General features: G+C 49.2%; 2 protein-coding genes across 6 annotated transcripts in view; one reads left to right on the top strand and one right to left on the bottom strand.

The window, feature by feature from the left end:
- Window positions 1–13,632, top strand: part of LOC309364703 (uncharacterized protein) — a 31,721-nt gene extending 18,089 nt beyond the window's left edge. For 2 of the 5 annotated variants that reach the window (XM_081902487.1, XM_081902486.1), the window contains exon 2: window positions 7,381–13,632. In XM_081902487.1, the coding sequence (XP_081758613.1) occupies window positions 7,381–8,744 (1,364 nt within the window). In that variant the 3' untranslated portion in view covers window positions 8,745–13,632. Of the gene's footprint in view, window positions 1–6,467; window positions 6,703–7,369 lie in introns of those variants that run through there. The other 3 variants (XM_081902489.1, XM_081902488.1, XM_081902490.1) reach the window with 2 other exon arrangements.
- Window positions 13,633–21,416: 7,784 nt separating this feature from the next.
- On the bottom strand, window positions 21,417–25,981 carry LOC309363774 (HLA class II histocompatibility antigen, DR alpha chain-like). The gene is made up of 5 exons (XM_081900179.1): window positions 25,691–25,981; window positions 24,012–24,269; window positions 22,953–23,237; window positions 22,540–22,681; window positions 21,417–22,387 (listed from the first exon to the last, which is right to left on the bottom strand). The coding sequence occupies exons 1-5, from the start codon at window positions 25,773–25,775 to the stop codon at window positions 22,384–22,386; spliced, it is 774 nt and encodes a 257-aa protein (XP_081756305.1). The 5' UTR covers window positions 25,776–25,981; the 3' UTR covers window positions 21,417–22,383.
- Window positions 25,982–26,591: the final 610 nt, after the last annotated feature.

Below are 26,591 nucleotides of genomic sequence, written 5' to 3'. Positions count from 1 at the left end.
TTGCAATCAGGGTGGATTTGATATAAATCAAATTGATTTCAATCACAATTTACAATAAATCACTAGTCAGTATGATTCTATTTAAATCAAAAATTTCTGATTTGGTTACACTATTAGAAATACATAGACAGATAATTATGAAATCATTCTGAGGTTTAATAGGTTTACTGTCTATATTTGGACAACAGTTCTCCTGTAATTTATTGGAAGGAGAAAAATAATCATTTCCTTAATAACAACTTAAACTATTTAACTAAAACAATAATATAGCATGTTGGTAAACATATTTTTTTTATAAAAAACAACTAAGCAGGCTGAGTTTTAGCACACATGAAAAACTCAGAACTTGTGGATTTAACCACCTCCACTACCAGCCACCCCTTTGGATTGGCTTCTGCATCCAGGTGCCTATTCTGTACAGTTAAGTGTTAGTGCGGTTGTTGGAACCCAGTGGGATTGGGAAGAGGTTGCCAGCCCTGAAGAGCCTTCAGCGCTTGCCTCAAGTCTGACTTGCACAATTATAACACAAAGACCCCAAGATGTGTGGAGTATTCTGCTCACAAGGTTGCACTTTCATTTTTACTGCTTCACACTTAGCTACTTGTGCAGATCTCTTCCACTGCAAACCATCTGTTCATTGAACCTCTTGGAACTTAGAATTTAAGGGGTTGATTCTGTGTATATAAATCTGCAAAGGAACAATGGGATTAAGGTTTTCCCTCAACTCTGTATATTTATTTTATAACATTTTTCCTGTGAAGAAAAGGCATGTTATCTCTGCAGATACAGAAATTCACACTTTTGAGAATGGCAAAAACGAGCATCTGTGACAATATCTTCTCATTAGAAAAACTTCCCCAAATAATCTTACAGAATTACCCCACCTCCCGCAGAAGCCGCGCGCCCTTTAAAAAGCACGCCGCTCTTGGGGGCTTTTCCCTGAGGAGGGAGAAGGGACTGACTGGCTGCGTCAGTCCCTTCTCCCACCTCGTAAAAAAGCCCGCAGGAGCCGTGCGCTCCTTAAAGGGTGCGCAGCTCCTGTGGGCTTTTGTGGGAGGTGGGGAATACTGTCAGGGCTGGCAGGGGAAGCCCGGGATGAAGGCTTGCTGCTGCCCTGCGGAGGCTTCGCAGGCTACCCCAGAAGCCAGAACAGCGAGAGAGAGCGCTGCGCAGTGCTCCCTCTAGCTGTTTTCGCTTCTGCCTTAGTGGCGCAAAGCCTCCGCAGGGCACCAGGCAGCTCTGCTCAGCGCTCCCTTTAAATAATATTTTTTTTCTTGAATTCCCCCTCTAGAAACTAGGTGCCCCTTATGATCAGGTGTGCTTATAGAGCAAAAAATACGGTAGGTAGGAGAAAATAACAGAGGCCAACCAGAGTATATGGAGAAGCAAAGCGGCTAGTAAGCCTGATCTTTTTTGCAACAGTGTCCCCCCCCCTCACCGCAACCAGGAGGGAGGTGTGCAAGGCCTTATATAGTCTTTTGAAATTGCCCGCCCAAGACCACCCCCCCAAATATCATACAGAAGGAGACTCTACAGCAGGAATACATCACAGGAGGCGGTCTACAGCAGAAAACCTGTCCCCAAGGATACCTGTTAATGGTCACTAACTGCATTACCTGGGCAGCCTGGCCATTCTTTTGTGATGGCAAATACTTTAGTTCCTGAATCCAGGTCACAGGCCCACCCTGTTCATCCCTCCTTAAGACAGTATTTGTAAGCACAAAGACAATGAGAAGGCTTCCATTTGCCTCCTTTACCGCAGAGGAATATTTGAGTACGTTTCTGAGCACAATTCAAAGTGTTGGTGCTGACCTTTCAAGCCCTAAACGGCCTCAGTCCTGTATACCTGAAGGAGCATCTCCACCCCCATCGTTCTGCCCGGACACTGAGGTCCAGCTCCAAGGGCCTACTGGCGGTTCCCTCCCTGCGAGAAGTGAGGTTACAGGGGACCAGACAGAGGGCCTTCTGGGTAGTGGCGCTTGCCCTGTGGAATGCCCTCCCATCAGATGTCAAGGCAGCCCAGTTTAGGAAAGTTCTTAATATTTAATGCTTTACTGTTTTTAACACTTGATTGGGAGCCACCCAGAGTGATTGGGGAAACGCAGCCAGATGGGCAGGGTATAAATAATAAATTATATTATTATTATTATTATTATTATTATTAGGTCTGTGGTGCTCAATGTTTAGGTATAGTAAATATTAGGATTTAATTAGAACTTGTGTGTTATAGCGGGGATATGTTATAAGATAGTCTCAGTGTATTTTAGAAAGGGAGTTATGTAAAGGGTTTTTCATGTTGGTAGGCCCACCACCTGCCTCCTCGATCCATGCCCGTCTTGGCTGATTAGGGAGTGTCCAGATGTTGTGCGGACCCCCCTGGTTGAAATTATCAATTTGTCCCTTGACACGGGGACATTCCCAGGGGAACTGAAGGAAGCAGTGGTGTGTCCACTCTTAAAAAAAACTTCATTAGATCCCTTAGACCTATCCAATTACCGCCCAGTTTCAAATCTTCCATACCTGGGTAAGGTAACTGAGAGAGCGGTTGCTGAACAGTTTGGTAGGTTTCTGGAGAAAACATCGGCATTAGTTCCATTTCAGTCCGGTTTCCGTCCTGGTTTTGGGACAGAGACGACTCTGGTTGCCCTAACAGATGATCTCCGTAGACAACTAGATCGAGGCGGGTCAGGACTGCTGATCCTTTTAGATTTGTCAGCAGCCTTTGACATGGTCGATCATGATCTTCTGGACAACCGCCTCGCAGACGTGGGGATACAGGGCATAGCCCGTAACTGGTTGTGCTCTTTTATCTCTGGTCGGGGACAGAGGGTGGCACTAGGGAGGGAAATGTCGTCGCGCCACTCCTTGGTATGTGGAGTGCCGCAGGGCGCAATTCTCTCCCCGATGCTTTTTAACATCTTTATGCGCCCCCTTGCCCAGATTATCCGGAGCTTTGGGCTGGGCTGTCACCAATATGCTGATGACACTCAGCTCTATCTGCTGATGGATGGCCACACCGACTCGACCCTGACCAGATGCTTGGAAGCTGTGGCTAGATGGTTTCGTGGGAGCCGATTGAAACTAAATCCTTCAAAGACAGAGGTCCTATGGCTAGGTCGGGATGGCATGGGGATGAGGGACCAACTCCCTTCTCTTGCGGGGGCCCAATTAGTGCCATTGCCTTCCGTTAAGAGTTTGGGTGTAATCCTTGACACCTCCCTTTCCATGGAGGGGCAGGTTACAGCAACAGCCAAGGCGACATTTTTCCACCTTCGCCGCATCAAGCAGTTGGTCCCTTACCTTTCCCGCCCTGACTTGGCCACAGTGATCCATGCGACGGTCATCTCCAGGCTTGACTACTGTAATTCGCTCTAGGTGGGGCTGCCCTTGAAGCTGTCCCAGAAACTCCAGCGGGTACAGAATGCTGCAGCGAGGCTCCTCACGGGGTCTCTGCCATGGGAGCATATTCACCCAGTGCTTTTCAAGCTGCACTGGCTCCCGGTGGAGTACAGGGTCAGATTTAAGGTGCTGCTTTTGACCTTTAAAGCCCTTCACGGCCTAGGACCCTCGTACCTACGGGACCGCCTCTCCCGGTATGCCCCACGGAGAGCCTCAAGGTAAATAAATAGCAACACCCTAGTGGTCCCGGGCCCTAAGGAAGTTAGATTGGCTTCAACCAGAGCCAGGGCCTTTTCAACTCTGGCTCCGGCCTGGTGGAACGCTCTGCCTCATGAGACCAGGGCCCTGCAAGATCTGATTTCTTTCCGCAGGGCCTGTAAGACAGAGTTGTTCCGCCTGGCCTTTGGCTTGGAGCCAATTTGATTCCCTCTCTCTCCCTCCCTCTCTCTCTCTCTCTCTCTCTCTCTCTCTCTCTCTCTCTCTTTCTCTTTCTTTTCCTTCTCCTCCTGCGATGAGGCTACATTCTAATATTTTAATCTTCCATTATTTTAATGTTGTATTTTATTTTTGTTTTTAAGTTGTAATCATTCATCTTGTTTTTATTATTGCTTGTAAGCTGCTCTGAGCCCGGCCTTGGCTGGGGAGGGCGGGGTATAAATATATATATATATATATATAAATGTTTGATCCGTGTTTCTGTGTAAATACTGTGCGTCAGACTGAGAATGTCATCAGGAAGGTCTAGGAAAGGGTGCACCTGCTTCTCAGCATCAGAAATGAGCTTGGAAAGAGTTAATATCATAAACCTACCGGAATCGGCCCCCACCCTTTGTAACAAGCAGCTGTAGTTCTTTTGGGATTTAATATCAGCTCATGAAAAGTTGGGCACATGACCCGGAAAGCTGCCTGGCTCCCTCAGTCTGAAGGCGGAGATATGCACCACACGCCATAGTCGAATTCGGCTGGACTTGCCATGGGAACGCAGAAGGGGCAAGCAAGGAAGGGGGAGACGGCCAAAGAAACCTGCTCTCACACAAGTGCCCCCCCCACCAATTCCGTAACATTAGCAAAGCCCAAGTTCAAACACCAGCCCCTATTTAAAAGAGGCCCCCGTAATTTCGACATTGGACTGCCCTTTAGGGTTGCCGTAAGTTACTCTTCCAAGTCCCAAAAGCGCACAGCAACTCCGGTCTATTTTGCAGGGCTGTTGTAACAGGGACCCCCTACGCCACTGCCCAGGGCAGCCCAAAGTGACGTATAACCAATTGTTGTTGTTGTTGTCCACGGTGAGACTCCAAGGTCTTCTGTGTCATGTTTCCTGTGCAGTGGACGCTCAGGTTGCGAACGTGATCTGTGCGGGAGGCACATTCACAACCCGCAGTGCCGTGTCTGTGCATGTGCGGGTTGCAATTCAGTGCTTCTGCACATGCGCAAAGCATGATTTAGTGGTTCTGCACATGCGCGAGTGCCAAAACCCAGAATTAGCCTGTTCTGGTACTTCTGGATTCTGTGCGGTGTGCAACCCGAAAACACAACTCAAAGCGTCTGTAACCCGAGGTATGACTGTCTTTTGGAAGGCAGCGGGAAGGCTGTTCTCAGGGCCTGCTCCACCATGAGGGAAACTGAGGCAGCCCCCTCAGGCAGCAGATGCAAGGAGGGGACGGAGCTGAGTCCCATTTGGCCAGCCCTGATTTAACCCTCTATCCCAGGCATAGGCAACCTAAGGCCCATGGGCCGGAAGTTTGGAAAAACTTTTAAAAGTATAGGAACTCACATTAGGTGGTCAAAAAAATAGTAATTGAAACAAAATGCTTATAAAAATAAGATAATTACTTAACATTTAGCTTCTATTACACATTATATCCACATAAGTCAATAGAAAAAGTATCAAGAGATGATGTTCAAGATGTGCCCTTTGGGAAATTTTGTTTTGGCAACCGCAAAACAACATCCTTGAAATCAACACTTGCAATAGGGAAGACAAACATACAAGATCCTGGTTTTTTCCTTAGATATGACACTTGTTTTGAGATTATTGTACACTAAGCAGGGCACTTATATACATATCAATGCGTCCCATGTCTTAGTGTATCAAAGTGCCCCAACAGACATTTTCAAAAAACTAACAATTGTTAATAAAACCACTGAATTTATTTGAAAATCACATGTAATCCTGATTACTGAGTGGAAAAATTTACCTTTGGTATTTTTAAATCTTAACTAAATGACGTAAAAAAGTGTTGGAACACTTTTACATTTCACATAATTTTTTAGTTGGTTCTCTCGTCAAATGCCAACGGCTAAACTGGCGGGCAGCACAGTCGCAACTGTTCTACTCACACATGTATAGGCACATTTTGGTGATGTTGCAACACGAATATCATTTTTCGATATTGAAATATTGTTGGTGTGTAAATGTGACCCGCCTCCCCCATTCCGCATTTTCAGAGGAGGGGGAAGAAGGGGAAAGTGTGTCCCACCAGATAAGACTCCCATTCTCCGTGGCCATGGGCCATCCTTACTTGGGCAGGTGGTACTTTGAGTCCAACCACATCTGGAGGGCCAGAGATGCCTCCTCTCAGCATAGAAGGTTCCTCTAGGGCTCAGTGTTACTTGGGAGTTGGTGGAACTGGATCTTAAGGGTTCTAGAGACATTTCCAAGGGATTGTGATTGGTATCCAGACCCTAACACTATAAAGCCAAGGTGTCCCCACTGAGCAGTTTATCAACCCTGCTGGCTGCTGGGGAAGACCTTCTGAAGGAAATCCTTTCCCCCAAAGTTGCTTCCTTCCTTCCTCCGCTGCTGCTGCCCACACTAAAGGAATGTCTGGATGAAATCCCAGGGATGTCGGGCTCCTATTACAAAGAGATCCAGTTGATATTCTAGAATAAATTGTGGTTAAGATTCTAAGTCACTATCGTGACTGAGAAATACAGCTAGGGAATATGAAACTGATTTGAAGATTGGTTTCTTCTTTACACGTTATTATTATTATTATTATTATTATTATTATTATTATTATAATATTACATTCAGCTGGACACACCACTGGTTTCATCTTCTTCTTTTCTTTCCCACAATCAGTGTTATTCACCTTTAATACTCAACTTTTTCAGTGTCACACATATTTTTATCTTCTGATCTTCAGATGAAGAGAGGTATACAAATTTAATAAATAATTCCCAGTTGGAGCAGAGCTAGAATATCCAGAAGCCCTTGGCCACCCACGGCAAAGGAGGAAGAACAGTGAGAGAGGCCTGGACAGGGAATCTCCACTAAGATAAGCCAGTGTCAGGAGGCAGGTGCGAGACCTGGTGGCATATAATTATTATAAATCATAATTGGGGTGGGTGTCTCAATCTGGCCTCCCCAGCAGTCAGGCTCCAGCTGCTTTCCTTCTGCATCTCCAGCTCTCTCCATTCCATAATGCAAGGCTGAGAGATGGAGGTCCAACCCCAAGAACATTCTCCAACTGAGCACTCCTTCAACCGACCACAAGAACCAAGCCTTGTCACTAGACTTATATATGGGTTTCCCAAAATGGTCAGTATGGACCTCCTGAGGCGAAAGGGAATGTGCAGGTGATTAATAAAGATCTAGAGGTTGAAGGGGACAAAATGCGGCCCAAGGGGTGGAGGATTATTGTGCAGAGGATGAAGAACTTCATGATGAACTTAGGACCCTGATGAATCTTGGCCAGATTCATGGAACATACAGCTGCTCCCTTTCCTGTGAGAAACCACTTTTTATAAAACGAAAACCCCACAGTTCAACCGTATTCTAAGATAATGCTGCTTCATTAACAATAATTAAGGGTTATAAAAGGCTGATGATGGATGACCATTATTTTACATTATTTCATTTGCCTAAAAATTTGGAACATATGGAAGACAGGAGAGATTGTACAAGACGTTAAAATAAGAGCAGGTGCTAATTGATGTGTGTAATATTCCTTTGTTCTCTTCCTAGAAAACAAATAGGATTTTCTCCCTACCCCACCCCATCGAAAGAAGACAATGGAGAAGGCAATCAGAATTCTGGTGGGCCATGTGAAATGGGAATAACGAAGAAACCATTTAAATACATGGAGTGTGAAAACAGAGAACATAAACAATTTGAAATTATGGAGTGTGGAAGGAGCTTCACTGACAGTGGAAACCTTAGAAAACACCAATGGAGTGACACAGGGGAGAAACCATTTAATTGCATGGAGTGTGGAAAGAGCTTCACTACTAGTGAAAACCTTAGAATTCATCAACGGATTCACACGGGGGAGAAACCATTTAATTGCATGGAGTGTGGAAAGAGCTTCACTGAGAGTGGAACACTTAGAATTCATCAACGGACTCATACAGGGGAGAAACCATTTAAATGCATGGAGTGTGGAAAGAGCTTCAGTCAGAGTGGACACCTTAGAGTTCATCAACGGACTCACACAGGGGAGAAACCATTTAAATGTATGGAGTGTGGAAAGAGCTTCAGTCAGAGTGGAGACCTTAGAGTTCATCAACGGAGTCACACGGGGGAGAAACCATTTAAATGCATGGAATGTGGAAAGAGATTCATTACTAGCGGAAGCCTTAGAATTCATCAACGGAGTCACACAGGGGAGAAACCATTTCAATGCATGGAATGTGGAAAGAGATTCACTGAGAGTGGATGCCTGAATGCACATCATCAAACTCACACAGGGGACAAACCATTTCAATGCATGGAATGTGGAAAGAGATTCACTGAGAGTGGAAAACTTAGAATTCATCAACGGAGGCACACAGGAGAGAAACCATTTAAATGCATGGAGTGTGGAAAGAGCTTCAGTCAGAGTGGATCCCTGAATACACATCATCAAACTCACACAGGTGAGAAACCATTTCAATGCATGGAATGTGGAAGGAGCTTCACTACTAGTGGAAACCTTAGAATTCATCTACGGACTCACACAGGCGAGAAACCATTTAATTGCATGGAGTGTGGAAAGAGCTTCCCTACTAGCAGAAGCCTTAGAATTCATCAACGGGCTCACACAGGGGAGAAACCATTTAAATGTATGGAGTGTGGAAAGAGCTTCACTACTAGTGAAAACCTTAGAATTCATCAACGGATTCACACAGGGGAGAAACCATTTAAATGCATGGAGTGTGGAAAGAGCTTCACTACTAGTGGAAACCTTAGAATTCATCAACGGACTCACACAGGAGAGAAACCATTTAAATGCATGGAGTGTGGAAAGAGCTTCAGGCGAAGTGAACACCTTAGAATTCATCAACGGACTCACACAGGAGAGAAACCATTTAAATGCATGGAGTGTGGAAAGAGCTTCAGTCAGAGTGGACCCCTTAGATGACATCAACAGACTCACTCGGGGAGAAACAAATAAATGTATGGAGTGTGGAAAGAGCTTCAATAGAAGTGGAAACCTTAGCAAACACCAGCAAACTCAAAAAGGGAAAACCACGTACGTATATGGAGTGTAGATAGCGCTTCAGTCCTGATGTTCTTACAAAACATCAATGGTCTCACAAGGAGGAGAAGCTTTAAGAGTTGAAACCCAACAATCTACCAACAAACTGAAAAAGCAGAAGTGATTTAAATGGAAGGAGTGTGCAGGAAATGCTTCTATTACTTTATATGTATATAATTTTACATGCACAGACCATCGGCTGTGGGGAGGACTGCAGGGCCTGCTCCCTTCCAGGGCCTTTTCCAACTGGCCCAGGGGGCGTGGCCCAGGCCCTCTCTCCCAGCTGTAAAGGGACTCCTGCTGCGGTGAGGCCTCGGACCATCGGCTGGGTGAGGACTGCAGGGCCTGCTCCCTTCCAGGGCCTTTTCCAACTGGCCCAGGGGGCGTGGCCCAGGCCCTCTCTCCCAGCTATAAATGGACTCCTGCTGCGGTGAGGCCTCGGACCATCGGCTTGGTGAGGACTGCAGGGCCTGCTCCCTTCCAGGGCCTTTCCAACTGGCCCAGGGGGCGTGGCCCAGGCCCTCTCTCCCAGCTATAAAGGGACGCCTGCTGCGGTGAGGCCTCGGACCATCAGCTGTGGGGAGGACTGCAGGGCCTGCTCCCTTCCAAGGCCTTTTCCAAAACAGTAATAGGCAAACTATCCCCAACCCCATCCCCACTAATCCCCCTGGCGTACCACCCATTATTCCACCATGCAGCACAAAACCTCCAGATAAAAACCTGGCAAACCAAAGGCTTATATTGCCTAATAGACTTCTACAAAAATAACAAACCTTTGTCAACACAAGAAATACAAGACAAACTAGAAGACACCCAAATGCCCTGGTTAACACAACACCAATTACAAGCCCTCTTAAACAATCCAGTAGTAAAATCAGCAGCAACTAGGCCCCTGACAACCGTTGAAAACCTCCTCCTAACAACAAAGGGAAACGGTAAAGGGATGGTATCTGCAATATACAAAATACGACTCAAAAATCCCACGAACTCCCTAGACACAATCAAAAAACAATGGGAGGATGACATAGGCTATGAGTTTAACTCCACTCAATGGACCAGAATGTGCTCTAAACCCCAATTTAAATCCATATCAACGAAAAGAAAAGAACTCACTCTGAAGCTCACCTACATGTGGTACCTAACACCAAGAAAACTAGCGCTAATACGCCCAGGAACCTCACCAAAATGCTGGAGAGGGTGTACCTCCACAGGCACATACCTCCACGTGTGGTGGGAGTGCCCAAAATCCAACTATTCTAGACAATAGCCATACAAGAAATAAGTAAAATAACCAGACAAGTATTAGAAACCACCCCAGAACTGGCCTTAGTAAACATCTTCCAAGACAATAATGGCCACTTACACCACAAATAACTCATAACAGCATACAAATCAATATGGCTAACCTGATTCAAAAACACCCACCCACCATACTCACACATGAAAACAAAGTTCACCACAGCCAATCACAAACAAGAAACCGCACCCATGGCCAACCCCAATTTCTCTCACCACCAAAGGAACACAAGTGAGTAGCAAAGAGAACCCACACAAACGACGCTGATGCAAAACTCCACACATTAAGCAAATTAGAAACATTGCTTCCTGAGCCCACCCCCCACTCACCTTCCCCCCCTCCACCTCTTCCTCCCCGCTTTTCTTCCTAACGTAACCCTAATGTCTCAACAGATGAAACTGACCAATGGAAAATGTAACTTGGAAAAAAAAAGACATTGCACATACCTTTGTAAACCAAGAAAACTTTAATAATAATAGTAATAGTAAAAACAGCTCCTACCGTCAGAAAAAAAATCCTGTGTGTCTAGTCAAAATCTCCTTCCCTGCAACTTGAAGCCCTTGAGGGCAGGAGAAAACAAGCTTGCTCTACCATCTTCCATGTGACAGCCCTTCCGATACTTGAAGATGGCTATCATATCTCCTCTCAGTCTCCTCTTTTCCAGGCTAAACATACCCAGCTCCTTCAACCATTCCTCATCAGGCTTAGTTTCCACAACCTTGATCATCTTGGTTGCCCTCCTCTGCCCACCTTCCAGCTTGTCAACGTCCTCCTTAAATTGTGGCCCATAACTGGACACAGGATTCCAGGTGTGGTCTGACCAAGGCAGAAGAGAGTGGGATTATGACTTCCCTTGACCTAGATGTTGTATTTCTCTTGAAAAATAAAAGTAAGTATCTTGAGAGAGCCAGCATGATGTAGTTGTTAAGAGTGGTGGACTCATAATCTGGTGAACCGGGTTCGTGTCTCCGCTCCTCCACCTGCAGCTGCTGGGTGACCTTGGGCCAGTCACGCTTCTCTGAAGTCTCTCAGCCCCACTCACCTCACAGAGTGTTTGTTGTGGGGGAGGAAGGGAAAGGAGAATGTTAGCCGCTTTGAGACTCCTTCGGGTACTGATAAAGTGGGATATCAAATCCAAACTCTTCTTCCTGGTTATGCCACTAAACAGCCCTTTTATTCCTGATGCCTCCAGAGATAATGTTTTATCTGAACACTTCACATAGCCAAGAATGAGGAGGTGTTGCGACACAATTTATTTATAAAATATAAACAATATATGAGAGTTTGAATATTAATGTGTATGTATAAGATGCTGTAGCGTTTGCCCGCTATTTTGGAAATGTCTGTAGAGGGGGAGAGAAAGGGTTAATAGGCAGACCAATAGAAAAGCTGGAGGCGGAGCCTACCTGTTTATAAAAGGGCTTAGCCCCAGGTTGGTTTTAGTGGGTTGGTTGGTTGGTTAAGGCAGTTGGGAAAGCGGTTGGCAGGCAGTTGGAAATAGAGAGACAGTTAGTGCACTTGGTTCTTGTGTGAAGGGAGGTAGAAGAGTTAGGGACAGAATAAAATAAGACTGAGAAGGTAAAGAGTAACAGCGTTTTCAATGCATTTAAAGTTTATTTGTGCTTGCAATAAATTACAATCTTCATTGTTAACTTCTTCTTCCTCTTCTTCTTCATACAGCCTGGAATAGCATTTGCCTTTTTTGTTGTTGTTGCACCACAAGGTTGACTCATGTTCAGCTTGTGGTCCTCCAAGACCTCTAGATCCTTTTCATATGTAGTACTGGCAAGCCTGTTGTTCCTTATCTTATATTTGTGCAGCTAGTTGTTCCTGTCTGTGTGGAGAACCTTACACACCTGACCTTTTTGAGATTGATTGATTGATTGTATTCATAGAACAGCTTTTTCTCCAAGGATCTCAAGGTGGTGTTACGTGGCCCCGTCCCCCCGCTCCTAATTTAATCCTGACAATAGCCCTGTCAAGTAGGTTAGGCAGTGAAGCATTGCCTGCAATAACAGGTGCAGTGGTGCCTCGCAAGACGAAAAGAATCCGTTCCGCGATTCTCTTCATCTAGCGGTTTTTTCGTCTTGCGAAGCAAGCCCATTGACGGCTTAGCGGATTAGTGCTATTAGCGGCTTAGCGGCTTTTAGCGGCTTATCAGCTTAGTGGATAAGCAGATAAGCGGCTTAGCGGCTTAGAAAAAGGGGGGGAAGGGGAAAAAAGTCGGAAAAACTCGCAAGACATTTTGTCTTGCGAAGCAAGCCCATAGGGAAATTCGTTTTGCGAAGCCCCTCCAAAACTGAAAACCCTTTCGTCTAGCGGGTTTTTCGTCTTGCGGGGCATTCGTCTTGTGGGGCACCACTGTATGTCTTAAGTTGGTGGTTGGAGGATGGATGGCAGCTAACAGATTGAGGTTGAATCCTGACAAGACAGAAGTACTGTTTTGGGGGGACAGGAGGCGGGCAGGTGTGGAGGATTCCCTGGTCCTGAATGGGGTACCTTTGCCCCTGAATGACCAGATGCGCAGCCTGGGAGTCATTTTGGACTCACAGCTGTTCATGGAGCCTCAGGTCAAATATGTGTCCAGGGCAGCTGTCTACCAGCTCCATCTGGTACGTAGGCTGAGACCCTATCTGCCTGCGGACTTCCTCGCCAGAGTGGTGCATGCTCTGGTTATCTCCCGCTTGCACTACTGCAATGCGCTCTATGTGGGGCTACCTCTGAAGGTGACGCGGAAACTACAACTAATCCAGAATGCGGCAGCTAGACTGGTGACTGGGAGCGGCCGCCGAGACCATATAACACTGGTCTTGAAAGACCTACATTGGCTCCCAATACGTTTCGGAGCACAATTCAAAGTGTTGGTGCTGACCTTTAAAGCCCTAAATGGCCTCGGTCCAGTATATCTGAAGGAGCGTCTCCACCCCCATCGTTCTACCCGGACACTGAGGTCCAGCACCGAGGGCCTCCTGGCGGTTCCCTCACTGCGAGAAGCCAAGTTACAGGGCACCAGGCAGAGGGCCTTCTCGGTAGTGGCGCCCGCCCTGTGGAACGCCCTCCCACCAGATGTCAAAGAGAACAACAACCAGCAGACTTTTAGAAGACATCTGAAGGCAGCCCTGTTTAGGGAAGCTTTTAGTGTTTGATATATTACAGTATTTTAATATTTTTTTGGAAACCGCCCAGAGTGGCTGGGGAAGCCCAGCCAGATGGGCGGGGTATAAATAATAAATTATTATTATTATTAAGTCCCATTGAGAAGGACTTCCCCTGCGTGAGTCTGCTGAGGTTTTCTGAGTGTTCCACTAACACAACACTAACACAAATTTCAGCTGAATTTTGGGGAACCAACTGATGCATCCATTGTGTTGAGCTGTTTCAATTTCTTTTGTTTGATTTGCTCATGGCAAACAGCTGAAAGTCTGTAAATCTTCATAATAAACCTGATTTGCAATGGGGGTTGAATAATTTGAATGCAACTGTATGTGTTTTATGGTTTTTTTTATCTGGTGCTGGTCTACTGTAAGAGAAGGTGTGCCCCTAATTTCTACAGTTGTATGTTTGGTTGTAGCTGCTACTACCTTATGCTGGTCTATGATTTCGATCGGATCTTAAATCCGTCATTGGTTATGTTGAAAAAGAGGTGTGGTGACAGGCAGAAATCTGAGTCGCAGTCAATCAAACATACCTTTCATACCTGTGTTCACTGTGACACTTGCTCCCTGAGTCAAGTCAAATGCACCCCTTTGTCTTGCCTGGGATCTCAGATCATGGCCTTAGAGGAAGATTCCTGTGGACATGATTCCTGTGGATTATGGTTGACCCCAGTAGAATCTCTGAGCCCTCTCCTGTTACCCACTCCCCCTCTGATCTGAATAAGCTCAGAATGATGAAAATCAATGACACCTAGAGGAATAGGCGCAGAGAAAATCTAGGGATTACATTTGATGCAACTGGGTTGCAAGGTTGGAATTCACAATATTGTTGGAACCCAGCGGGCATCCTCTGCTGTGAAACTTGGCTGAGCCCCGTTTGAAGAAGCAACGCTTTGAGAGGTGCAGTAACTGCGTAGCCCTTTCTTTTTTAGGGGGCGCTGCTTCACAACTGTCAGGAGCCGAGCGCTTCTCATTGGCTAAACGGTCATAGCGGCTGTCAGAACAGAAGCTTCCGATTGGTCCGCGGTTTGGGTGCTGTTGAAATGGTGACTCCTGATTGGCTGGGCTTTTCTAAGGTGTGTGGGGCGGAGGTCTTGAATGGATGTGGTTTTATTTCACGTTATCCCCACCCATTGAAGGGAAGACAAAAGGGGAAACGGCGGGGAAACAGGATTCGTTGTTTGATCTTTGTGAATTCCGGCGAAGAGTCCTCCTCGGTAACATGGCCTTCCCGATTTCCTTTCGTGCAATATAAGGGGGAGGGGGTTGCCCACTGTTGCCCACCCGCCCCTTTGTGAAATCTCCCTTCTCTCGAGGGGCTCCTTTTGCCCCCCCCCCAATTGCGCAGAAATTTCCAACACCAGGTTCTTTTTGGAACGCGCGCACCCCGGGAGGTAAGGTTGCAGAGCAGTGAAACTCTAATAAGCTCCACTTCCGAGAGAGGCAAGGAGTTTTGGAGCAAGCCCTGGTCCTTCTGCTGTGTGGAGCCCTATAGGCCTCCTGCCCCTTCCCCCAAGTCTGACCCTGACGACACCCCCACCCGAAAGTCATACAGTGGTACCTCGGGTTACATACGCTTCAGGTTACAGACTCCGCTAACCCAGAAATAGTACCTCGGGTTAATAACTTTGCTTCAGGATGAGAACAGAAATTGCACCGTGGCAGCGGGAGGCCCCATTAGCTAAAGTGGTGCTTCAGGTTAAGAACAGTTTCAGGTTAAGAACGGACCTCTGGAACGAATTAAGTACTTAACCCGAGGTACCACTGTACTTGGAATCCCACCAAACTGAAATCCAGCATAAACGTTGCTCTTTGTTTAGTGACAGCCTGCAATCCTATTATCTGCGTTTGCAAATGTGCGTGCCCCTCGGCGTCCCTTCCCAAAATCTGATCCTGGGCACGTGGGGTAGAATCTCGAGGAGGAAAGGAGCCAAACCAGGTCCTTTGTCAAGTTCCATAGCTTTGGCTGGCCAAGTTAAGGACTGCCATTCACAACTCTAAATGGGTGGACCGTTTCCCACCTCAGGCGGCTTGTTTGTCTGTCAGTCTGTTTTTACCCCGCCTTTCCCCCTGACTCAAGGCTTCCTCATACCCTCTAACATTTATCCAGTGGAACAACAGCAACAAACAAAGGTCCGTTGAAACTGGAATACATTTGCCTCAAGCAGTAACATTTGCAGTAAACTGTTATAATAATTTGTGGGGAATATTCATTGAACACAAGGTAACATGTAAAAGAATATGAAGTAACACACATGCTTGCAACTATGTTTCAACACCTCAAACACTCCAAATAAAGTCCTTTATTAGTCACACTGCATTGAATGAGTGGCTATCAATAGTGGAAAAAGGGCAGCTGTTTACCAGCTCCATCTGGTACGCAGGATGAGACCTTACCTGCCCACAGACTGTCTCATCAGTGCTGCATGCTCTGGTTATCTCCCGCTTGGACTACTGCAATGCTCTCTATGTGGGGCTACCTTTGAAGGTGACCCGGAAACTGCAATTAATCCAAAATGCAGCAGCTAGACTATAGTGACTGAGAGCGGCCGCCAGGACCATATAACACCCATCTTGAAAGAACTACATTGGCTCCCAGTACGTTTCCGAGCACAATTCAAAGTGTTTAAAGCCCTAAATGGCCTCAGTCCAGTATATCTGAAGGAGCGTCTCCACCCCCATCATTCTGCCCGGACACTGAGGTCCATCTCCGAGGGCCTTCTGGTGGTTCCCTCATTGCAAGAAGCCAAGTTACAGGGAACCAGGCAGAGGGCCTTCTCAGTAGTGGCACCTGCCCTGTGGAACGCCCTCCCACCAGATGTCAAAGAGAACAACAACTACCAGACTTTTAGAAGACATCTGAAGGCAGCCCTGTTTAGGGAAGCTTTTAATGTTTAACAGACCACTGTATTTTAATACTTTGTTGGAAGCCGCCCAGAGTGGCTGGGGAGACCCAGCCAGATGGGTGGGGTATAAATAATAAATTTTTATATCACCAGAAAGCAGCAAATTCTCCCCTGCCGGTTGCAGGGCATGTCCAGCTCATGATGGACGTCTGGCCAGTCTGACTGGGCCACATCCTGGCCTTGACGGACCTAAAATACGGCACACCCCTGTCCTCCCCTGTGCATTGTATCTCCTGGCAGAATACCTCCATTCATCTGCACTGGATTTGGAGGGGTCTCTGTGCATGCTCTCTCTCCGCCCCCCCCCCATCGCTCTACCCCCAGGAAGAGCTGGTGATTGATGCATTTCTGAAGGAGGGGGCTGCCAGCCTTGACCTTGCTGTTGTCTTCTGGGGGGGCTAAGTGGCTGGGGACTTTCCTGAACCTCAACCAGAGCCAATCGCCGGCTCTGAGGCTGCCTGATCATCGGTTGCTGGGCAGGGAAGACCCAGCTGTTGCCAAACCCAACACTTCTTGTTCTCCTCTCTGACTCTGTCCCTGGCTGCTGAAGGCAACAAGGAATCTTTCTCTAGGCTAGGGAAAGGGGAGAGAAAAGAAGGAAAAGCCAGCTTACCCCCACCCCATTGCCCCTCCTCACCCCTTGCATAGAATCAGTCCTCCTTTGTGGGATCAGCCCACCTGCTGTGGAGCCCTCACCCCCCCCTCCCTGTGTCTCTCCTGGAGGACCAGCCTTTTCAGGGATGAAATTTGGGAGAGGCTGCTCTGCTCCTCCCAAGGAAACCACCAAACCCCACTTAAAAGCCCCTGGGATAACTTTTGACTTTTGGCACTTACTCTCCTTCTTCTAATGGTCACATGTCTTGCTTCATTTACTTTCAAATGAGGCAAATGGGCCCTTTCACATTCACAGGACCTGCGGCTCTTTCTGCTGAGGGGGGCCCTGACCTCCTGCCCCACAGCCTTGCCCTGGCAGCTCCCCTGGACCCCATCCCCGCATGAGACTTTGCTGAAGGTTCTCCTTTGCTTCTGCCTTGAGATCCAGGAGAATGTTTGCTCTTTTGCTGAAAGAGGATCTGCAGAAAAGATCCCATTTCCCCTTCTAAAGAAACCGTGACAACTGCAAGGTATAATATTGCAGAGCAGGCTGGGCCTTGTCTGCCAGTCCCTGTGATGTCCCTGCACAAGCCTTGGCCCCAGATGGGACGCCTCTCCCAAACCCCTCTCTGGGGGGTCATGTCCCTCCTGGAGCCTCTTGCCAGGGGGAGGAAGAGCTGGACGACTCTTTCGACTGGCATTCATTTTGGGAAGGAGGCATTTCTACAAGGCACACACAGAACAGGGGCAGAATGGGGAGAGGAGGGGAAACAGCAGATCAAGACCCCCGAAAGCAGTGACTCCTTCCCTGGGGGTGCGGGGACATGTTCTGTGCCCCTGGTCCCCCACTGGCGGGTCGCAGCCTGATCCCATGTGGTCTGAAACAGGAGCCCTGAGACCTCGCAGATATAAAGATGGAGAAATGCATGTTTGGGTTGAAAGGGGGTCTGGGGTCTGGAAAGGTTGAAAAGACCTGTCTCTGCCCCACAGCCAACTCATGACCTGAAACACCCCCACCCTCTCCTTGAGATCACGCAGATAGAGAGTCAAAGAGGAAGAACTGCATGTTTGGGCTGAAAGGGGGTCTGAGGTCTGGAGAGGTTGAAGAGACCTGTCTCTGCCCCACAGCCAACTCATGAAGGAGGTCTGGCCAGCCTGACTGGGCCACATCCTGGCCTTGGTTGACCTGAAACACCCCCCACCCTCTCCTGTGGGTTGTGCCCCATAGCCTTGAGGACTTAGAGGGGTCTCTGCCCCTTCTCCCCTCTTCCTCCTCCCTCCTGCCTTGGGAACAGATGACCCACTTTGCTCTCCTGACGCAAGAGGGAGGGGGCTGCTCTCCAAGGAAATCTCCCCCCACCTTGAGCCAAGGAGCCCCTATTCCTCTAGCAGAGGGTGCTATGGGGCTTACCCAGCCCCATTCCATTTAACTCAGCCATTCCCAAGGGGGTCCTTCCCTAAAACTGCAATTCCTCTTAAGCCATTGCTTCTGGGCTGAAGGGGGGGGGCTGTGCTGTGGGGGGGGGGCCTGGAAGCTACTTCTCTGTGAGGACGTTTTGCTGCGCTCCCTGTTGACCTCCGTCTCCTGGATCGTGGCCAGCTTCCCTCTTTCATTTCCCTGAATGCTGAGCTGTGCTCCAGGCCTCCATGTGGGGGGAAGCGAAACTCCCCCCAGCGCCTTTCTGCAGCGTCTCCTCTGCTGCCAGAAACAAGGGGGCAGAAGGAGGGAGAGGTGGGGGAGGGAGACATGTGCTATGGGCCCAGAAGTCCTGCTTCTGTCACCAGGGAGCAGGCTGCCTGGATCCTGCCCCTCCTGTCCTGGGACCCCCTTGCCCCCCTCCTCTTGGTCTGTTTCTTCCGCCAAGAGGCCTCCTTCCCAGCCTCAGGCAGGAGCTGCATGGACACCCAAATTACATTGGCACTGCCTGCAAGGAGAAATCTAGCACAGCAGGGAGGAAGGCTGCAGGCCAAGCCGTTGCCCCCATTTTCCTGCTTCTCCTTCACATTGGGGAGAGGACAGTAAAAACATGAAGCTGCAGCTACAGTGGAGCAGTCCTTTCTCCCATGGAAGCAGTTGTGGAATATAGATCTGAAGTTCACAGCCTCAGTGCCTCTGGGGGTCCACAAAACCCACATTTCTCACACCCAGTTTGTCCCCTGGCAGCCCATCCCTGAGCATCTTGTATTCCGAAAATATATTGACCCAGAGTTTCCTCCTCTCTCTCTCTCTCTCTCTCTCCAGCCAAGGTCCTTCTCTGTGGAAGTGACTCCTCCACTCTAGAACTGAGCCTTTGCCCTCAGGTGTTGCTGCTGTTTTGTGCCCCCCCCCCACCAGGAACTGGGCCAGTGTGCAAATCCAGTTAGGGGACTGGAAGCTCAGGTACAGATAACCTGCAACTGTGGGCGTAGCCATGATTGTTTTTTTGGGGGGCAGGCCTTTTGTTAGGGGGCAGAACCTCAGTTTGCTTTGTATTTTAATTGATTTTTATTGATTGGGGGCTGCTGGCCACCCCCCACGGCTGTGCCCATGCTTACACCCTATTTGATTGGTCCTTTTTCGAAGCATTTTTTCCTTCAGAAAAACGAGATGCAGAGAATTCCCACTATGGGGGGGGGGGGCTGAGTGCTGTGATAAAATTGCCTCCTTCCTCTTTGAAGCAAAATGCAAAATGCAGAGGCAGTCACAAGCTCACAGCTTGCAAACGTTGTTTTTGGAATATGAAGAGTCTGCCATTTGCAGTTTTGCCTTTAAGCCCCAAAATAGAAATTACAGTGTTGGATTTCACATTTTACATGGGATGATTATTGACAGTGGGGAGAAGGGAGAAGACAGCCTCTAGATCACCCCCCCCCCGTAATTCTTTGAAGCGGGGTCTTAAAGCCAGAGATGCTCCAACAAACTAATTACTTGTTTTAAAAGTTCCTGTTTCAAGAGAATCCGAATGTCACAATCTCCACTTCTGCCTTGAAGCACAAAACAGGGTTGGGGGAGGGGTAAAGCAGAGTTGCTATTGCTGCTGCTGTTGTTTGGGGTGGGGGGGCTTTGGCGTTGTCCTGCTAGGGACTTTCCTGGAGGGGAGGCTTGATCAGAGCCAATCACAGGTCCCGACGCTGCCTGGTCATCAGTTGCTGGGCAGGAAACGTGTTGCTCTTGCCAAACCCCTTCGAGTGCAGCACTGGCTGGTCTCTGACTGTGTCCTGGGCTGCTGAAGGGGAGAAGGAGCCTTTGATAGGCAAGAGGGAGGACGGAGGAGGAAGACAGCCTGCAAAGATCAGGCCACCCGCACCCCACTTTCTCCCTCACCCTTTCCCTCTGGATCAGCCCTTCTCCAGCTTCTGACTTTTGGGGATCAGCCCTCCTGCTGTGGAGGCCCCTGTTCACTTGCACCAGTCCAGACTTATCCCAGACTTGAGAAATGCTGCCATACTGAAGGATCACTGCTAAGGGGCCCCTTCTTGCCCACTTGGGGTCTCTTGGCAATGCTAGACTCCGACTCTTACCCCCCCTTACTGGTACCATGTGTTCCTTCAGCTGCTTCCAGATGTGGAAAGTCAGCCCTGCAGCCTTGAGGGGCCTCCTGCTCCTTCTGCCGACTGGGGCCCTGGCCTTCTGCCCCCAAGTCTTGCCCTGGCGGCACTCCTGCCCTGCCCCTCTGCCAAACTCTGCCTTCTGTCTTGCTGCATTAATTGACTCCCCCCCCCCCAATTTGGATCCCCCTGATTTGATATCCAGAAGAAGGTATGAGATTGCACAGCAAGCCGGGCCTTGTCTGTTGACCTCTGCAATGTTCCTCTTCAAGGCTTGGCGCCAGGAAGGACGCCTCTTCCAAACCCCACTCGGTGGTGTCATTTACCTTCTGGAGACTCTTGGAAGGGGGGCGGGGACAGAAAGAGCTGAACAGTTCCTTGCATTAATTTATCTTAATGAGGCACACAAAAATCGGGGCAAGACAGGGAGCCACCAGCAGAGAGTGAATCCTTTTTAAGGTGAGGGTTTTAAGGCGTGTTCCAGGCAACACAGTCAACTCATGATGGAGGTCTGGCCACGCTGACTGGGTCACATCCTGACCTTGTATGTCCTGAAACACACCCCTCTCTAGTGTGTTGTTGCCCCTGGAAGAAGACCTTCATTCATCCACCCTGAATTTGGAGGGGGGTCTCTGCACATTTTCTACCCCTCCCCCTGATCAATCACTCCAGTCTCAGGAAGAGCAGGTGCTTGGATCTGGTGAGGCATTTTAGGACAGGGGGATGGGCTGTTCTGTCCATCTTTTCCCCCAGAGGGGGAATCCACGGGTCCTGTGGGATAATGGTTTGGGGCATCACACAACCCACAGCAGGCATTGAAGACCAGAAGAGTCCTGCCCCAGCATCCTGTTCCCAGCAGGGGACAGACAGGCAGCCCAGGGCAAAGGCAGGGAGGCGCCAGCGCTGGCTCTCGTGATCTCTGATCATCTCCCAGAATGTGGGCCTAGAGACACGAGGAGTCAGTGTAGCCACTCTGGTTGCAGTGCTACCTATTTCCTCAACGGTTCACCTTTTTGCTTTGAAATAATAAATATATCCAGAGCTTATAGGCAAAGAACACAGCACTAGAAACAAATCAACAAACTGTAAGATTTATTCATTGCTTTTGGAAATATGGGCACATGTATGAAAAACAGCAATTGGGCTGCACAGAAGCCATTGGGAAAGTTTTGCGGATGAAGAAGGGATCTTTTCCTCTACATAGACAGATACAACCCTGCTTTATGTGGACGAGAAAGGTGTTTGGGGTCTCTTCACAGCTAAATGTCCCCAACAAGATGGATGAATCCTCTTTGTGGTTAAGGAAACACCTGAGGGGTGTATTCCTGCAGTGCAATGCACAGAACTGAGTAAGGCTCTCCCCAAAAACTGGAGAGGGAGGTGAATGGTTTTAGGTAAGTGGGGTGGAGATATGAATTAGTATGCCTGACGCTCTGTTGGCAGGGGGTCTCCTTGAGCCATGCAGATACAAGGCGAGGCAAAGCAGGAAGCCCCCACAGAAAACTATCCTGACTCAACCATGGAGTTTGGGGGAGCACCTGCAGCCAAACCACAAGCCCCTCTGTCAGAGATGATTTAGGTGAGATTCCTGCAATGCAGGGGGCTGGACTAGATGACCCTTAGGGTCCCTTCCAACTCTACAATTCTACGATTCTAGAAAATGCACAGTTACTAGACAGTCAGAAGCAAAGGCACCAGAGAGTTTCAGAACCTGCATAGAGGGAGCTGTAAATGTTGTACCATGGCAAGACATTAAATGTGAGTAAAACATATACTTTACCAATTTAATTAAACACTCCTAGAGCAATTTCTTTGCTAAGAGGGAAACATAAAAGGGAGAAAAGTACTGTAAGTCTGGCAAAGCATCTTTGGCTATCATAATTGTTCTTGAAAGTTAAACATATTATCTGAAAAGCTTCTAAGGATAATCTGCACACGGAGGGAGCAACTCCTTCCAGCTGATTTGTAGCAGAAGAGACTCTTGGCAAAGGAGATGCGCTGAGAGGGTTTAAGGAAGAGGCTGCCAGGAAAGGAATCCCCCATTATCTGAAAAGGAAGGAGAAGGGAGCTGGTGAGCTGGGAGTATGGAGGCTGAGAACCTTCCAGGCAGGATGAGGCCCACCCCACCCCTTTGCTGTGTATTTTGGCTTCCCTTGCATTTGTCTCTCAGCCCATGAAGGGAAACGGGTTCGACTCACATGAAGCCCCTGCGATTGTTCATCCTCATGGCCTTGAAGAAAAGGACGGTGCCAGCGATGATGCCCAGGATGCCAAAGGCCAAGCCCAGGGCACACAGCACGTTCTCCATCGTCTCTGGGATGGGAGGGGACGCACTGGAAACTGGGATGGAGAGAGAGGGGACAGGGCTAAAGGGGGGGACTCTGTTTCTCTGTGTGTGTTCAGCGGAAGAAAGAACCCAGGAGTCCTGACACTCCACCCCCCACCCCTTAATATACATTTTTAAGTTAAACTGAGAAAAACCACCTCAAGGAACCCCCAAAAGGCAACTGAGCACCTTTTTGTGTCCACGGCTAGCAAGAGCAGAATAAATTGAATCTGGGTTTCTGAGTTCAAGTCCCAGAGAAAAGCCCCAATCCTGCCCGGTGCTTACCCCAGATCTTCTCCATCTTTCCCTCTGGGATGCCCCAGTGCTCCACCTGGCAGACGTAGATGTCTCCCTGCTCAGGGATGAAGGTGTGGTAGAAGAACTTGCGGAAAGTGTTGTCCACGCTGGGGTAGAAACCCGTCTCTGCCAGGTTCTCAGAGACCACCTCGTTGTTCTTCAGCCAGGTGACGTTCAGCACTGGGGGGGAGAACCTGTCCACAAAGCAGATGAGGACGTTGGGTTCCCCCAGTTCCACTGTGTTTTCCGTGTACACATTGGCCACAGGAGCAACTGAGGAAGGAGAGGGAGAAAGAAAGGGGATTAAAACCCGTTTTAAGCAGCCTATAAATGGAAAGCATAGCAATTAACTGTTAGGCTGATCTCCCCCTTTGTTCCCCCCAGTTTATCAAAGAAACAGGCTAAAGGCTGAAAAGTAAGTTTAAAACATATATTTGCTCACAGTCAAGCATTCAGCCTCAGCACCAACAGCATTAAAACAACACAGACAAAATATTTGATTTTACAGCAAAAAACAACTTCAGGCATGTGCCCAAAATAGGAGCAAGTGGGGGCCTGTCTGCTTCCATCATTGGTCAAAGGAAGAGAGTGGAGAAAATACTTTCTCCTTCCTCCCTGGGCAGGGAGAAATAACATCACCCAAATTCCTCTCTCCCAATTACATTTCTATGGTCTCAGTCCCTCTATCACCAGGACAGCTCTGTGGACTTGACCCCTTCGCATGCTAACTAGCAAGAATATGCATTGTTAGATTTGACTGCAAAATCTCCCACACCATGTGCCCTACATTTGCTGCTGTGGGTATTTTTGCACCGGGTGTTCAGGTTTGGGAATGCCTCTGAGCTTGTACAGAGTGCAATGCTGGCCCTCCCATCAGGTTTCCCTTCCCTTTTAGCCTGTCTCCTTCAGCCAAGGACTGGCTCCCTGGAGCAGAGTTTCCTCTGGGGAGGCAGAAAGGGGTCCTGAAGAGTCTTCCGGGTCAGAAGCCAAGAGACCACCCCCTGCCTGCCCCCCAGCTCTCTCCCCTGCCCCCCTCGCGTGTCCTACCGTTCAGGGCACGGGTGCGGTTGCTTCGCTTCATGAGCACCTCCATGTTGTTCTTCATGACGGCGATGTTGGCCAGGGCGCCCTGCACCTCGAAGCTGGCAAAGCGCTGGAAGTCCGGCAGCCTCCAGACGTTCTGCTTCTTCTCCCAGTCCACGTGCAGGATCTCCTGGTTGTCAAACTCCAGCAGGAACTCCCCGGACTTCTTCTCCGAAGGGAAGCTCTCCTGGAAGTAGTTCAGACATATATGGGTGTCCTCCACTGCAGGGGTGGGAGAGAGAGGGGGAGGCTTTAGGACCCTGCAGCAGGATGAGGGAGAACATGCTCCATTGCTATGAATGGGGCCACCACCAGGAAGGTTCTCTAAGTGCTTCATCTGCGCGCGCGCACACACACACACACACACTATTGCTATGAATGGGGCCACCACCAGGAAGGCTCTCTAAGTGCTTCATCTGCGTGCGCGCACACACACACACACACACACACACCCCATTGCTATGAATGGGGCCACCACCAGGAAGGCTCTCTAAGTGCTTCATCTGCTCACACACACATACGCACACACACGTAAGCTTTAGAATCCCCTAATTCTCGAGCCATAACATCCCGAAAATGTGATCCTGGAGTGCACGTGAATGTGGGTAATTTTTCAAGAGACCATTCCATGTCCCCCTATTGCCTAGCTGACCTTGCAGGTTTTTTGTGAAGGTAACATGGAAGTAGCTCTCCACTTTCCTCCTTGCCCCAAAGTGAAACCAGTAATAAATGGATTTCCTCTCTCAACCGTGGATCACCCACAGTCACCCCTTGAGTTGCCTCATGCCACGAATTAAAGCTTTGGGCTTATTTCTAAAAGAGATAAATCTGCTGGACACGCAGACGGAGCCATTGGCCATGCGCCTCTTTCCTTTCCTGAAGCGACTTCCTTCTGGAGTTCACTCACTCAATCAAACTAAATCCGTCTTCTCGGGAGCAAGTGCCTTTGCCAGGCAAGTGGGGCTACGGAGGGGCAGCCGAAGAGAGCGGGTTCTACTCCGAGGTTTTAAGGGACCGCCAGAGTTTCTGGCCCCATTTTCGCTGCTGGGTAGGAGAGAGACGACTCTGTTTTCGGGGGGGCATCAGGGATGTGGGGGGCTGATGCCTTTTGGGGACGACCACTGGGGGCTTCCGGACCAGGCAGGTCTCTGTGGCAGCCAAGAGCACAGAGAGGAATAATAATTCTTGCTTTACTTCCCTTTCCCTCCTTGTAACAGGAAAGGCTGGGGGCACAGACTTCGATCTTTGAAGCTAGGTGTGTGTGTAGGGGGGGGGGGAATGCTGTTTGCACCTTTCCCCTCTCTCATTTAAAAAACCTAGACCACCTTATTTGAGGGACTAAATCCTTCTTGCTCGTCACCCCCCCCCCATTCCACGCACCTCCCAGCACTCTTTCGTGGGGGTGGGGGAACGTCCACTTTCCTTCCTCCCCCCATCTCTCCGTATTCCCGGGTGCAGCTTCTGCACTTGTCAGGGGGAGGGGGCTTCTCCTCCCTGTAGCCCTCCAGCTTTGCCCACAAGCAACGCCCAGGGGCGCAATCTTTCTCCCCCAATCCCCCCACCCGGCTTCTTTGAGGGGACCCCTAACCCACCTCCAGGGACCCCTCCCCAGACATCTCCCCCTCCCTCCTGCGCCCCCTGACCTTTCAGGGCTCCGGCCCCCCTTGGCGGGGCGAGGAGGAGGGTCGCCCAGAGGCAGCAGAGGGCTCTTCCTCCTCTGGGCTCCATCTCTGCAGCTCTTCCTGGGCCGAGGCGGGCGAGGCGCTCCGAGGGGCGACCACCAAAAGGGGTGATTCAAGCCCAAGTGTCCCTTGCCCCTTCCTCCTGGATGCTCGCCCTCCAAGTGGCTGTGGGGCGGGGGCGGCCAGCGGGTGACTTTAGCAAAGCAGAAAAGTCCCTGCCAGCTCGGCCAATGAAAAAGCGCCCTGGCGATGACCAGCCTGTCTCCAGGTAAACCATCCCCAGGCAGGAGCCTCAGCCGGAGATGGAGCGAAAAAAGCAGGAAAGGGGGAGCTAATGGGAGGGGGCGCTTGATCTCCCCAAGAGGGGCGGGGTCTCCTCCAGGGAAGGGGCTGCGGGGGCTCCTCTCTGTCTCCCCCCTGGGTGTTTCTTCACGGGGCTCCTCAGACACCAGCGCCAGGGATGTTTCTTGCAAAGGGGGGCTGGGGGCTGGAGGGGGCTTTTATTGGGGGGAGGGGTCTTCTTATTGGGGGGCTGTCAGGTCTCCCCGGGATGCAGGCTCGGGGACGAAGGGGGGAGCCCCCTCCCTCAACAGAGAGTTATCCCCCCCCTGAAATCAAAGGGGGGGGCTTTCTGGTTTCCCCTGGGGGGACATGGCCCTTATGAGCCCGTGATGACAAGCAGTTATTTTCCTTCCTCTTTCCGGATACATGAAGGAACGAAGTTTAGCGGCTTAAAACGCAGCAGAAGAAAAGCGCATCTCGCTGTTTTGAAGCCTGAGTCTGAAATATCCTTTTTTGCTGCCTTAGTAAACTTTTGAATGGAACTGACAGATTCTTGTTAAGTTTTATAGATTCTTGTTAA

The sequence above is a fragment of the Podarcis melisellensis genome (genome assembly GCF_964234715.1).
Source record: "Podarcis melisellensis genome assembly, chromosome: 2".
Classification (NCBI taxonomy): Eukaryota; Metazoa; Chordata; class Lepidosauria; order Squamata; family Lacertidae; genus Podarcis; species Podarcis melisellensis.
Note: the sequence above shows the minus strand (reverse complement) of the source record. Positions and strands in the feature narration are given on the sequence as shown.

Excerpts from the sequence above, each read along its gene's own strand:
- LOC309363774 (XM_081900179.1), bottom strand. The coding sequence starts at position 25,775 with ATGGAGCCCAGAGGAGGAAGAGCCCTCTGCTGCCTCTGGGCGACCCTC. Across the intron at positions 24,270-25,690 it reads GGGGGCCGGAGCCCTGAAAG|TGGAGGACACCCATATATGT; the intron begins GTCAGGGGGCGC and ends CCACCCCTGCAG. Across the intron at positions 23,238-24,011 it reads CCGCACCCGTGCCCTGAACG|TTGCTCCTGTGGCCAATGTG; the intron begins GTAGGACACGCG and ends CTCCTTCCTCAG.